Below are 14,218 nucleotides of genomic sequence, written 5' to 3'. Positions count from 1 at the left end.
GCTGTTTGTTTTCAAGGCACTGAATGGCCTGGGCCCTTAGTACCTAGCTAAACTCCATGTTCTCACCCCAGCTAGAGCACTGAGGTCATGGAATGAGGCCCTTTTGACACATGATTAAACCCTACTCAAGCTTGGATGGAAACAAACCAACACTCACTTCTCAAACAAAATCTCACATGTATAGCATAGTGCACTGAGAACAAACCAGTTTAACAAAGATACTTTTTTTATTAATTTTATTTTTTAAATTGTAGAAAATTGATTTGTTGAAGTGAAAAATGGGAATCATCTCCGAACCTACGCAGTACACACTAGAGCAACAGCAGCTAAGGCTGTGTTTGGATCTGGGGGTCTACACCCTCCCGGCCTCTCTGAACTTGCTGAGGAGGTCGTCGTCGGCCCTGAGGGTGAAGGGGAGGGAGCGGCCGTGGTAGTGCCGGGGGTCGGCCCGGAGGTTCTGGATGACGTCGGAGAGCAGGTGGGCCCTCTCCACCCCGCAGCCCGGGGCGTCGTAGCTCAGGGCGGTGAAGTGGACGTGGAGGTGGTAGTAGGACGGCTGGTAGTGGAGGTACACCCTCAGTTTACTGGCTGGCACGCCATAGCGCTTCAGAATGCTCTCCTGTTGAAGGACCAAGGTTATTATAGTTAATAATAAGTTATTATAGTTATTATATAAAGTTAATATTAATATTATAGTTATTATTATAGTTATTATAGTTATTATAGTTAATTATAGTTAAACTAACTAAAAAATGTAAACTAGGTGTGAAAAAACATTTTAGTTAACTGAAATAAAAATAAAAACTAGACTTTACAAAAATAAAGTAACTATAACTAACTAAAACGGCAGTGTGTTTACAAAACTAACTAAAATAAACTAAATTTATAGAGAAAATGTCCTTAGTTTTAGTCTTTTTCATTTCATACATAAGCCTAGTATTTTGGGTGGATATGAAATCTATCCTCCATTTTCTTTAGCTGTGTCCCTGCGCAGAGGTAACCTGACGTGCGCCAGATGGCTTGTTTCACACGGAGTGAAACAACGTGAGCTCACGAGATCAGGATAGTCTGACAAGGCTAGCGCAGAAGAAAACATAAATAAAACTAATACTGAAACTAATAAAAACTAAACTAAAACTAAGCATTTTCAAAAAATAAAAAATAAACTAAACTAGCAAACCTGCTTTAAAACTAATCAAAACTAAACCGAAATTGATAACAAAAAGTTAACGATATAAAATTAAAAACTAATTAAAAAAGCAAAACTATTATAACCTTGTGATGGACACAGCAGTTCAGCACAAAGACAAAAAAGTCCTACTTTAGTTACAAGGCTGCATAAATACGAATTATCCGTAGAGCCATATAATTATCGGTCCATAAGGCGTCTTGACGTCTTTTCCAGATCAGATGATTTACGAAGTAGGGAATGCGAGCATGACTCAAAAGTTAACTCCAAGGACAACAGTCTCTTGCCGGTTGCACGGTCTAGAAAGTCTTCTGTATAAGAGTAGAAATAACCCAGCACTCACTGACTTACAGTATAACAACGGATTATTTAGTATTTTCAATTTTCAAAGGCAGTGATCAGTGACAACGGACATTTCGGCCTTATGGCATTCGAAAGTGAATCCGTTGTGATTAGGGCTGGGTATCGAGTCTAATTTCAAGAATCGATTCGATTCCGATTCACAAGGTTCAGAATCGATTATCACGATTCAATTCGATTCGATTCAATATCGATTCGGTTAGTGTTACTTAAACCTGTTTTTTTTTTAGCTGTAACCTTATTTACATGACTGCCTGCCATGACAAGTTATGCAACACATCAATACTAGGGTATCGATACTGATTTACAAAAATGAATGAATGAATCATTGAATGAATTAAAGAACTATTCATACCTTCATTTATTCATTCATTCATTAAAGAAAAGATCGATTTTGGGATTCAAGAATCGATTCTGAATCATTTGATTCAGAATCGATGAATCGATTTTTTAAACCCAGCCCTAGTTGTGATATGTCGGGGAGTGCTGGATTGTTTCTGCTCTTATCCTGATCAGATGATACCTCTCCAAGGGTCCTTTTGTTAGAATGCTGTACTCTATATGGAAGGTGCACTAGAATTTTATTTCGTGAATCGTTGGTTCGTTGTAAAGAACAATTTGCATGTATCCTTTGTCACCGTAATCACTGGAAAAATTGTAGCTTGTCCTACACATATCCTGATGCTTTTATAAAACAGACAATACTTATTTCTAGAATCCAGTTATGTGGAACAGGAAGATGCTGTCCCTATTGTTCAACGTACCACTTTGGAGGTAAGTGATTTTTTTTTTTTAAAGGGTTAATAAGTATACATCTTACTTTTCCTTTTTGGGAGATGTTCTCTAGCAGTGGTAGATGCTGTTCCGTCAGGTCCCGGAGACTTTTGATGTCCCTTCGGTGAACAATTGCGATCAGATACAAGTCATCCAACTGAAAGAGAGATAGAGAGGAAAGCATGACTCATCATGTGACCAACAAGTAGCTCCATCAGTTCCAATAACATCTCAATCCAGGTTAACACTTAGCTTTGAGGAGGACTATAGAAGCTTTACAGACACTCAAACTATCAGCTACAACTCTGCAAAAACTAGCCCAGTTAAGGGTTAAGCCCCCGGTATACTTTTAGCTACGCATACATGTAAAATGGTAAATGGACTGCACTTATATAGCGCTTTTCCACCTTAGCGGGACTCAAAGCGCTTTACAATGGCCTCTCATTCACCCATTCAAACACACATTCACACACCAATGCCGGTAGCTGCCATGCAAGGTGCTAACCTGCTCAGTTTAAGGTTTGTTGACCGGAAGTTGAGCTTCTACAGACCACCCATGGGAAAAAACCCATTTAAAATGAATCAACCAATCACCTTCAGTGATCAGAATCCATCAGCCAATCGGGACTCAAGACTCAGACTCAAGATCTGTTTATTGCCATGTGTATGGTTCACACTAGGGCTGGGCGATATTGACAAAAACATACATTGCAACGATGCAATTTTTTGCGATATATATTGCAATATATTTTGTTTGTTTAAAACAGAAATAAGCAAACTTGTAAACATACAAGCCTATGTCCTATATGAGGTTAGAACTAAACAGTGATCCTCGCGTCTGCTTACACTGGTAGACAAGTGTCTTGACTGCGTTCCAAAACGCCTACTCATAATGCGTCTCTTAGTTTTTGACAGTCATCAAAATTAAAAAGTTGAGCAAAAAGTTTGTAGCATGACATGTTTTGAGTTAACATAGCAGGGAAAAAAGGGAACAACATTGCAGGCCCTTGCTTTGTGACTACTGCGCATGTGCACATTGCAATGGCGATGCTTAAACGATATATTGTGCAGCCCTAGTTCACACATACTAGGAATGTGACTAGGGTTAAGGCATGCGCTGTTGTGCTGTTGTAGATGACAGGGTGCAGGACAGGACAGTGCAAAGACATGACAGTGCAAAACAGTCCAATCTGGCCATCCAGACCCCTCCTCACCTGCTTCTGGTCCCACTTGAGGTCTGGGAGGAGAACAAAGCCCACATCCTGGTCTGGGTCCTCGTAGACCACGCGGTCAGCTTCCGCCTTCTTCTCCAGGATGTTGTAAACCCACTGGAAGACAACCCAGATAACGTTATGGTGACGGTGTTCAGATGATAATAGGTAGGGACTTTTTTTTTTCTATATCTATTAGACTCTTAGGAGACTAGGTGCACTGGTCAGTTGTCTAGTGACCACAGGTCGAGTGTGTGTGTGTGTGTGTGTGTGTGTGTGTGTGTGTGTGTGTGTGTGTGTGTGTGTGTGTGTGTATGTATGTGTGTGCGTGAGTGCGTGCGCTTGTGTGTGTATGTATGTGTGTGTGTGTGTGTGTGTGTGTGTGTGTGTGTGTGTGTGTGTGTGTGTGCATGTATGTGTGTGTTTGTGTGTGTGTGTGTGTATGTGTGTATGTGTGTGCTTGTGTGTGTATGTATGTATGTGCGTGTGTGTGTGTGTGTGCGTGTGTGTGTGTGTGTGCGTGTGCGTGTGCGTGAGTGCGTGTGTGTGTATGTATGTGTGTGTGTGTGTGCGTGAGTGTGTGTGTGTGTGTGTGTGTGTGTGTGTGTGTGGAGACACAAGCAGTGTGGTTGTGAGTTGGAACCTGTAAACTGAAGCTCTGGCCCTGGATGTAAGGCAGAGTGATGGAGCGGTAGTCGTCCCCAGTCTCCTCCACCAGGTAGGTCTCCTGACGCTGGTACTTCTTCACATGCTTCTCTGTGGCGGGACACACCACGGTGGTCTTAATCTCTGAGGGGCAAAGTCATCCAAAAAACACATTATGACCAAAGATGGTGTGACATAGCACATTCACAGTGCAGCCATTGATAGCAGAATTACTTTGTCTTTGATCTCCTCTTTGATCATCTCTAGGGAGCGTTAATTCTTCTGAGTGATGTCATCATATCACTTTTTTTTTTACTTTCAGCTAAATCTTGTAAGCAATATAGTTACAGGAGTCGTATCCTCATCTAGGTGAGGCCTACCGTTCAGATGAGCAGGGGGTTGGAGCTGATATGAGCTGTAGATGTCATTTGTCATCTTCAGCTTTAGTCTGGAGCCACTGAACATCTCAGACAAGGTGTCCTCTGTGATCGGGGTCTTCTCCAGGATGACCACAGCCTCCTGGTCATCCAGCTGTTGAGACAAAAGAGGTTGTGAATAATACAGCATTACTCTACACCCTAGTTAGCTAGTTATCAAGCTACCCGCCTCCGTTTTATTTGTTAATTCAGATTTCATTTCATCAGTTGCGTATGTATCAATTTTCCCATGCTCTATATTTTTTTTCAAGAGGAGTTAAAAGGCGGCTTTAGTGTTTCACCTGAGATTGTGTCTAGCACAACGCAGCACCACCATCACCATCATCATCATCATCATTTGTGTCTTCATCCAGGGAAAGGTAGCAGGTAGATAGCCTCACTAGCCCTAGCTAGTGTAACAGAGTTGTTATTGATAATTGAAGTTCGCCAAAATTATGTTTTATTTTATCTTCACCTTGAGTGAATAGGCCCTGTGCACCAGCTCCACTACTTCCTGAAAGTCACTTGGCATCTTTATTTCCTGTCCTATATGATTGGATTAAGTGATTAATCAGGTGTGCGGCAGACCCAGCGCATACCTAATTAATCCAATCATATAGGACAGGACATAAAGATGCCAAGTGACTTTCAGGAAGTAGTGAAGCTGGTGCACAGAGCCTATTGTTGAATTGTTCTGGTTGTCCATACAGGCCATGGATGTATTATGTATTGGAGCGCCCCCGTGTGGTTGGAGTGGGTGGTTGCTATATGGATATCTGCTGTTAAGCTGCCTGCTCGTCCCTTTTGACTGTGACAACGGTGTGTATGTAAAGGGCAGCACATCTGAGTGACAGCAACCATCCCATCTGTGTTAAAAACAGAGTGTGCACTAAAAGCTGGATGAGCGATGAACCTGGCGTCCTGCCTGGTGTGTGAGGCAGAGAGAGAAGAGAAGGGTGTGTGAGGCAGAGAGAGAAGAGAAGGGTTACACTAGATAACATCTGTACCTTTCCATGGATGAAGATGCTTTTCTCCCGTGCAGAGTCCCGCAGGACTGCTATCGTCTTGAATCCGGACAAAACACTTCCTCCATCGCCGCCTGGTTGTTCGTCACACTTTAGTCTTTTTGGGTTCTGGTTGATTAATTCATCCGTTCCGTTGTTTCCCTCCTCGCGTTTCCCGGTGTCCGACATCTTTGTTGTGGGCGTGTGCTGCTGTGACGTGAGGCCAGGGGCGGGGCTAGAGGACTGGGGCGGGGCTAGAGGCCAGGGGCGGGGCTAGAGGACTGTCAGTCTAATTAAACAATGAATTCAGATAAGTACAAAATCACAGGGTGATGTCCGAGATCCTCACTGTGTCTCTCTCTCTCTCTCTCTGTCTTTCTGTCTGTCTCTCTCTCTCTGTCTTTCTGTCTGTCTCTCTCTCTCTCTCTGTCTGTCTCTCTCTCTCTCTCTGTCTGTCTCTCTCTCTCTCTCTGTCTGTCTCTCTCTCTCTCGCGCTCTGTCTGTCTCTCTCTCTCTATCTCTCTCTCTCTCTGTCTGTCTCTCTCTCTCTGTCTGTCTCTCTGTCTGTCTGTCTCTCTCTCTCTCTCTCTCTCTGTCTGTGTCTGTCTGTCTCTCTCTCTGTCTGTCTCTCTCTGTCTGTGTCTGTCTGTCTGTCTGTCTCTCTCTCTGTCTGTCTCTCTCTCTCTGTCTGTCTGTCTGTCTGTCTGTCTCTCTCTCTCTCTCTCTCTCTCTCTCTCTCTGTCTGTGTCTGTCTGTCTGTCTCTCTCTCTCTCTGTCTGTCTCTCTCTCTTTCTCTCTGTCTGTCTGTCTTTCTGTATCTCTCTCTCTGTGTCTGTCTCTCTCTCTCTCTGTCTGTTTGTCTGTATTTCTGTCTGTCTCTCTCTCTCTCTCGTTGACACAACAAGGCAGGAATGGATAGATTCAGAGATAGGCCTACTGTAGGCCTACTGTATAAAACAGAGGTTGATCTGCTGAATATGGATGACTCCAAGAGACTGAACTGGCTGTTTGAGAATGAAACATTTAAGTTAGCAAAATATCTAGATAAGGCTTGGAACGCAAGGAAGAGAGCATTGTACGTATAGAGATTCAGGGTTAACTGTCTGTATGTATGTATCTATATATCATATAATTTATTTATTCATCTTTTTTTTTGTTCATTTGAGCTTGACCAGCGACACTGGAAACATATTTTGCATGTAAATAGATGACGTATGTATAGAAGTAAATCGTAAAGGTGTCTTATAATCCCATATGGGATGGGCCGACAGTAGGCATGACACTTAAATAAAAAATTCATTCATTCATTCATTCATTCATTCATTCATTCATTCGTATGTTCCTCAAAAACCCAAGGATGTAATTCCAGCAAGAAACACCATAAAAGTGACACTATCGCCCCCGAGTGGAGGAAGACATGTACTACGCACGATACAGTCACGTTCATGACATTGATCTCATAGGTCAGTCCTGGGAAGTCTATCTCATTGGTCAGTCCTGGGCAGTCTATCTCATTGGTCAGTCCTGGGCAGTCTATCTCATTGGTCAGTCCTGGGCAGTCTATCTCATTGGTCAGTCCTGGGCAGTCTACTGCTGAACACCGAATCTGATTGGCTCCTCGGGCCCTACACCTGGAGCGCAAACGTTTATAACGTCAACATTTTTCTAATTCTACATTTGCTTATAAAACTAAACTAGTTCGTTCGAGAGACAATTGTTCTATAGCTCTTTGGACAATTGGTGCGTTAAGGTAAGTAAGTCTGTTTACTTCAAATCGTTATGTCTACTTGAATCGGTTTGCAAACTTGTTTACGAATTTTGTTTACAGCCTCCGACTGAATTAAACTGCTCTGAATAGCTTTGTTAATGTTTTTATTATCTATAGAATACGAAATATTGTAAATGTAAAATCTGAAATCGGTGTGTGCTGTTATTGTCATTGTATTCTGCAAACTGAATCAAAAATAAAGCGCATTGTGTTGCCTCTGGGTATGAAATGCGCTATATAAATAAAGCTTTGATTGATTGATTGATTGATTGAAAAATAGCATTCCTATGCTAAGCAATTTAGTGCGCAAATCCCATTTCTTGCAGGGTTTGGGTAACTTGGGTTTGATAACTGAACAGGCATGGCCCATACCTGTATACACTGGTTCCGCAAGGGGCTCAGGCTACACGACAACCCAGCTTTGCTTGCAGCCCTGCATGATTGCAAAGAGATCTATCCTGTGTTCGTGCTGGACCCCTACATCTCCAACAAGGTCCGAGTGGGCATCAACCGATGGAGATTCCTCATCGGGGCCCTCCAAGACTTGGACTGTAGTCTGAGGAAACTCAACTCCAGGTACGATTTCAATTGACAGGATACATATACGACTAGAACAGTGTGATGTTGTTTCGGTTGTGGAAGGGGAAAGAGGAACGTCATGGGAACTGTTGAACCGGGGTCACAATCTCTTTGAATCACTCTCCTCCGGCAAGAGGTTGCGGTCCATCAGGACCAGGATGTCGTGCCAACTGCTTCCCCACAGCCATCAGCCTCATCAACAAGGCGTGTGTGGGCCTGTCTGACACACGACCACTGACTGTACTACATATCACAACGGCACACACATTGTCATTAAAGTATCTATCTATCTATCTATCTATCTATCTATCTATTTCTCTCTCTCTCTCTCTCTCTCTCTCTCTCTGTCTATCTCTCTCTCTCTCTGTCTATCTGTCTATCTATCTATCCATCCATGTCTACACTCTGCACACCCTGTGTATACTTTCACCACACTCCATTCTGTGTATATTGTGTATTTTGCATTCATTCTTTATCTTTTTGGGATATATTGTATTTTCTATTTGCGCTGTCCCATCATGCACCCTGTCTAATGTTGTCTCCATCAGTGTATGCACCATCGACCTAAACAAATTCCTAGTATGTGTAATCTCCATGGCAATAAACCGATCTGAATCTGACACACATTTTTAAAGAACCCTTAAAAAAAGGTGTTTAAAGAACCCTTAAAAAACTGTGTTTAAAGGACCCTTAAAAAACGGTGTTTTCTCAGGCTGTTTGTGGTGAGAGGCCAGCCGGGAGAGGTTCTCCCTCAGCTGTTCAAGAAGTGGAACGTTACGCGGTTGACGTACGAGTACGACACGGAGCCCGAGGGCCTCTGCCGGGACAAGGAGGTGACTCTGTTGGCGCGGGAACACGGAGTCGAAGTCATTTACAAAATCTCCCACACTCTCTATGACACCGACAGGTGAGTGGAGCATGAAGGGTCAAGGTTAAGTAAAAGGAGTATCGCTACGTACAGAGAATGTCAAACATTAGGAGTGATGAGTGATCTTGACGAAAATATGACACTTGGCGCAGAAGAAGTCCGATTTTGATTGATTTCCAATGGGTCTCTGACCACAGAGCAATCATGGGTACAGATGCAATATTGTTGGGCCCCAAATGCCAAGCTGTTCCAGAATGAGTCATTTGTATGAGGGAACCACTGGATGAATTTATAGCTATCAATAAACTATCTGTGTCCAATCCTTGTTTTTTGGAGGGATGCGGTGAAGGGATTCATCAGAGACAAAACAATTGGATTTTCTTTGAATCTACACAAATCCAAACTGAAGCTTATCCAGGAATTAGAACAGAAAATTGTAGAAACAGAGTTGCATGGCCTTCAATCATACCCCTGATCTAGTTCTTAAAAGAGAATTACTTTATTAACAGCGAAGCAAACAGCAACATCTTAACTAAACCAAGCACTAATATTCAGAGCAGATTCTCATCCACGGCGGGTTTTAATCTTAGTCTTAATCTTAATTAGTGCACAGCCAAGCCACTCGCTAGCCTCTAAACTTAAAACCCCAACTACTTCTACACGCATACCGAACAAAATACCTCATAACACAATTAAGGACCACCTTTGCGAAATTGTTTGTTTTGCCTTATGTCATTTTTTGGGCAGGATAATTGAAGAGAACAACGGGAAGCCCCCCCTGACGTTCAACCGCCTGCAGACCCTCGTGAAGAGCATCGGCTCTCCCAGAAGACCCCTGGCTGCCCCGACCCTGGAGGACATGAAGGGTAATCTAACACACAGGTCATGAGAGTATTTACCTGAAATGGGTAAAACATACTATTACTATTTGAATTATCTTAAAGGTTAAAGTCCCACTTATTGTCACACAGCTGAGTGTGTGAAATTTGTTCTCTGCATTTGACCCATCCCCTGGGGGAGCGGTGAGCAGCAGCGCTGCACTCGGGAATCATTTGGTGATCTAACCCCCCAATTCCAACCCTTGATGCTGAGTGCCAAGCAGGGAGGCAATGGGTACCATTTTTATAGTCTTTGGTATGACCCGGCCGGGGATCGAACCCACAACCTCCCAGTCTCTGGGCGGACACTCTACCACTAGGCTACAGAGCTAGCAGCCTTCTTTTCTTCCCTCTGATTGGATGAGTGGGATGCTCAGTGGAGGTACTCATACTCTACTCTGGCCTATCCAGCTGTGATGGTGATGAAATGTTGATTAGATGTGGAACGGAACTTCATTTCTCACCCTGCAGGTGTGACGACGCCGTTCTCAGAGGAGCGCGCGGAGGAGTACGGCGTCCCCACGCTGTGGGAACGGGGGGAGGAGCCGGAGTCTTTGAGCGAGGAGCTGTTCCCGGGCGGAGAAACGGAAGCTCTGCGCAGGCACAACGAACACATGGACAGAACGGTACGCACGTCCGTCACCGTCTTATTCCCGGACTACAAACGTAAACAGACCTCTTCACTCTCTGATGCTTAGCTTGTATTGTCCCACGGCACCACAATGTAATGTACAGGTGCATCTCAGAAAAGTAGAATGTTGTGGAAAGTTCATTTTTTCCCGTAATTTAATTAAAAATAGTGAAACTTTCATATATTATAGATTCATTACACATGTAGTGAAATATTTCAAGGCTGATTGCCTCCATGCCACGCACTGCGTTGAGGCAGTAATTTGTGCAAAAGGAGCCCCCACCAAGTATTGAGTGTATAAAAAACATACTGTACAATCATAAAGATTAAACAAAAATGGCTTGAAATATTTCACTTTGTGTAATGGATCTAGAATACATGAAAGTTTGAATTAAATTACGGAAAATAATGTACTTTTTCACAATATTCAAATTTTCTGAGATGCGCCTGTATGTGCACCTATAAGCTAAGTCGTCAGATAACTCACAGTGATGGGGGCAGCTGTGGCTCGAGAGGTAGACTGGGTCGTCCAATGATCGCAGGGTCGGCGGTTCGAATCCCAGCTCCTCCTGACCACATGTCGAGGTGTCCTGGGGCAAGACACCGAACCCCAAATTGCTCCCAATGAGCAGGCTAGCACCTTGCACGGCAGCTGCCGCCATTGGGGAGTTGAACGTGTGTGTGTGTGTGTGTGAATGGGTGAACGAGAGTCCATTGCAAAGTGCTTTGGGTAAGTACAGTCCATTTACCATTTAACATGATGTCAACCGAACTGGTATACGTCTTCTCCATCGCCGTAATGATGAAGCTGTGAGCTGAACTGGTTTTCGTCTACGTTGTTTGCGTTTGTCGTGGCTCAGGGATGGGTGTGTGGCTTCGAGAAGCCCCAGACGTCTCCCAACGCTCTGAGCCCCAGCACCACTGTCCTCAGCCCCTACCTCAGCTTCGGCTGCCTGTCCCCACGCACCTTCTGGTGGAGACTGACCGATGTCTACAAAGGGGTGAGTCTCAGTAGCCCTGGTGAGTGAGTGAGTGAGTGAGTGAGTGAGTGAGTGAGTGAGTGAGTGAGAGAGAGACGTACACCTGCTGTATCCTACAGACGATTAGAATGAAGATTTCCTATTTGAAATACCTGGACTGCCAGCGGTCTGCCCTGTAGGGGCGACATTGGCACCATTTGCACGAGGCGAGCTCAACCAAGCACCGCATTCGTTTTTCAGAGGTTTTCTGATTATTTTCGACATGTGAAGGGTGTAGTTTGTGAAGGGTGTAGTCTCTCGCATAGCCAGACCTATCCACACACTTTGACCCACACCGTCATGTCTTTTGCGCTGTCCTGTCCTGTCCTGTACCCTGTCCTGTCATCTACAACAGCGTTCTCCTTAACCCTAGTCAAACTCCCGGTATGTGTGAACCTAGGGCTGCACAATTAATCGTGAGTTAATCGAAATCGTGATTATGACCTCCACGATTAACTAATCGCAAAAGGCCGCAATTAATGTGATTAATAATTTTGCTTTGAATTGAGTGTGCTAGGACTACACGGACGAATCACAGGCGCTTATGCTGTCTGACCAATCACATGCGTTCCCGCTGAGTGCGCTGTGCGCAGCAATTTCAGTACCCGCAGCCGTGAGTAGTGAAAGAATTAGCGAAAACGAGGTCAGTGAGTTAGTAGCAAGAAAGGGATCAACGTCCGTGATTTGGGAGCATTTTGGTTTTTATATATTAAATATTAATCACAATTATTAATCGCAATTGGCATTTTAAGCAAATAATCGCAATTATTATCTTTTGTCATAATCGTGCAGCCCTATGTGAACCATATACATGGCTAATAAACGGATCTTGAACTCTCGAACCGTTCGCAGAAGCGTCACTCCCAGCCTCCAGTCTCCCTCCATGGCCAGCTGCTCTGGAGGGAGTTCTTCTACACGGCCGGGGTCGGCGTCCCCGACTTTGACAAGATGGAGGGCAACCCTGTGTGCACCCAGGTGGACTGGGACTGCAACCCAGAGTACCTGTCTGCATGGAGAGAGGTACGGTACGGACGCTTGGCTGGCTGGAAACACGACGCCAACCAACAGTAGAAATCTGCTTCTGTCACACAGCAAATGACTCGGTAGTCGAGGCTATCTACAGCTCAGTCTTTCAGCACTTGCTTCGCAACGAAAAGTGCTTTATATATAGAATGAATTCTTATTGTTGTTTCTGTTATTATTAATCTTGATTATCTCTAAGTGACTTTATATCAGGGCAAATACTATATTTGGGTTGGATATACATTGCACATTGGCCTAGCATGTCTGAAAACATGTCAAACATCGGTCTTTGATGCTGTATTTTATTAAAGCACGTCATCTAAACACCCAAGCTAACTCCTGCAGATGGATGCGTATTGATGACAAGCATCCCCGTCCCCCCCGTAGGCTCGTACCGGTTTCCCCTTCATCGACGCCATCATGACCCAGCTGAGGCAGGAGGGCTGGATCCATCACCTGGCACGTCACGCCGTGGCCTGCTTCCTGACCCGGGGTGACCTCTGGATCAGCTGGGAGCAGGGCATGAAGGTACCGGACCACGGCACCCCACGGTGCTCACGACGTATCAGAAAGATTAGATAAGCGTTCTGCGTTTCTCTCCCAGAGGCCCAGTCAGCTGTTGTTGTAGTTGTGTGCAGATAGAGCGAGTCTCCCGGTATTCTTTAGTCGGATTCTCCTAAGACCCCCGGTTGGCTCCGCCCACAGGTGTTTGAGGAGCTCCTATTGGACGGCGACTGGGCTCTGAATGCTGGGAACTGGCAGTGGCTCTCTGCCAGCGCGTTCTTCCACCAGTACTACAGGGTCTACTCCCCCGTCGCCTTCGGCAAGAAAACCGACAAAAACGGGGACTACATCAAGTGAGAATGAAGATTCTCCCCCTCCACACATCAGGGCACTTCGTCCAGTATCTTCACATTTTTGAACATAACAGAAATAATAGCGTTAACATTTATAAAGTTCAACATTTTCATCGTAGGAAGTACCTCCCCCTCCTGAAGAGTTTCCCGGCGCAGTACATCTACGAGCCGTGGAAGGCGCCTCGGAGCGTCCAGGAACAAGCAGGGTGCATTGTGGGGAAGGACTACCCGCGGCCCATCGTGGAGCACGAGGTCATCAGCAAGAAGAATATTCAGAGGATGAAGGCCGCCTACGCCAAGAGGTCTCTAGACGCACCCAGCAAGAAGGGTAAATATCTGGGAATGGAGGATGTGGTATTGTATAAAGCCAGTCTCTTTTTTTTTGATGGTCATATAAAGCTAACCCCTCCCCAATAACTCTTTTGAAGGTGGAAAGCGCAAGGCGCCATCTGAGGTGGACATGCTGGTGAAGTGATGCGGTATTATTTTAATATGGTACAATTGAGATATGATGGTATTTATCTGTCTGACCTTCTATAGCTGCTACTGTCATTGAGCATTTTTACTCTCTGAATAATGTCATCTAGTTCAGGGATACTTTTTTACTTTTTATTATTGATTGGGTGGACTTATTCATGTGTGCTCAGTACCATTAACGGTGTATGTACTTATTAAAAGCATTTTCCAAAATAATTGTCATTTACTTAAAGCAATACATAGCGTTTTCTCCGGTTTTCTCGGAACTGCACCCCCCACAGGCTCTTCGAGTAAGCGCACTGTCGTACTGTCGTAACGTTGTCTTTTTCTTTTTCTGGCTTCCTCTGTGATGTTTTGCATCGGTTTTCTCACCTCCACGATGATATCATTGAGCTAAAAAATGCATGATATCCATAGACGCCGGAATAGTTAGCTACTACTGTGTTGTTTAAGCACAACGTTGCGCATGCGCACTTCGACTGAATGCTGCGTCCCGGGGGCGCGAGTTTTAAAAGGTAA

At 44.4% G+C, this 14,218-nt stretch overlaps 2 protein-coding genes across 3 annotated transcripts; one reads left to right on the top strand and one right to left on the bottom strand.

Moving 5' to 3' along the window:
• Positions 1 to 352: 352 nt before the first annotated feature.
• On the bottom strand, positions 353 to 5,788 carry dcps (decapping enzyme, scavenger; the record flags this gene model as incomplete). Its single annotated transcript, XM_084437079.1, has 6 exons — positions 353 to 619; positions 2,370 to 2,480; positions 3,538 to 3,651; positions 4,178 to 4,323; positions 4,560 to 4,710; positions 5,603 to 5,788. The coding sequence occupies 6 exons, from the start codon at positions 5,786 to 5,788 to the stop codon at positions 353 to 355; spliced, it is 975 nt and encodes a 324-aa protein (XP_084293205.1).
• Positions 5,789 to 7,227: 1,439 nt separating this feature from the next.
• On the top strand, positions 7,228 to 14,188 carry cry5 (cryptochrome circadian regulator 5). 2 transcript variants are annotated; one of them, XM_084439080.1, is made up of 11 exons: positions 7,228 to 7,349; positions 7,694 to 7,943; positions 8,659 to 8,853; positions 9,562 to 9,680; positions 10,164 to 10,318; positions 11,184 to 11,324; positions 12,195 to 12,362; positions 12,753 to 12,893; positions 13,071 to 13,222; positions 13,342 to 13,550; positions 13,651 to 14,188. In XM_084439080.1, exons 2-11 carry the CDS (start codon positions 7,729 to 7,731, stop codon positions 13,695 to 13,697), a joined length of 1,542 nt encoding a protein of 513 aa, XP_084295206.1. In that variant the 5' UTR covers positions 7,228 to 7,349; positions 7,694 to 7,728; the 3' UTR covers positions 13,698 to 14,188. The 2 variants fall into 2 exon arrangements, with proteins under 2 accessions (XP_084295206.1, XP_084295207.1); XM_084439081.1 differs by having other exon boundaries at positions 7,233 to 7,349; positions 7,727 to 7,943.
• Positions 14,189 to 14,218: the final 30 nt, after the last annotated feature.

This window comes from Borostomias antarcticus (assembly GCF_949987555.1).
Source record: "Borostomias antarcticus genome assembly, chromosome: 1".
In the NCBI taxonomy this organism is placed as follows: Eukaryota; Metazoa; Chordata; class Actinopteri; order Stomiiformes; family Stomiidae; genus Borostomias; species Borostomias antarcticus.
Note: the sequence above shows the minus strand (reverse complement) of the source record. Positions and strands in the feature narration are given on the sequence as shown.

Excerpts from the sequence above, each read along its gene's own strand:
- cry5 (XM_084439080.1), top strand. The coding sequence starts at position 7,729 with ATGGCCCATACCTGTATACACTGGTTCCGCAAGGGGCTCAGGCTACAC. Across the intron at positions 9,681-10,163 it reads GACCCTGGAGGACATGAAGG|GTGTGACGACGCCGTTCTCA; the intron begins GTAATCTAACAC and ends CTCACCCTGCAG. Across the intron at positions 12,363-12,752 it reads ACCTGTCTGCATGGAGAGAG|GCTCGTACCGGTTTCCCCTT; the intron begins GTACGGTACGGA and ends TCCCCCCCGTAG.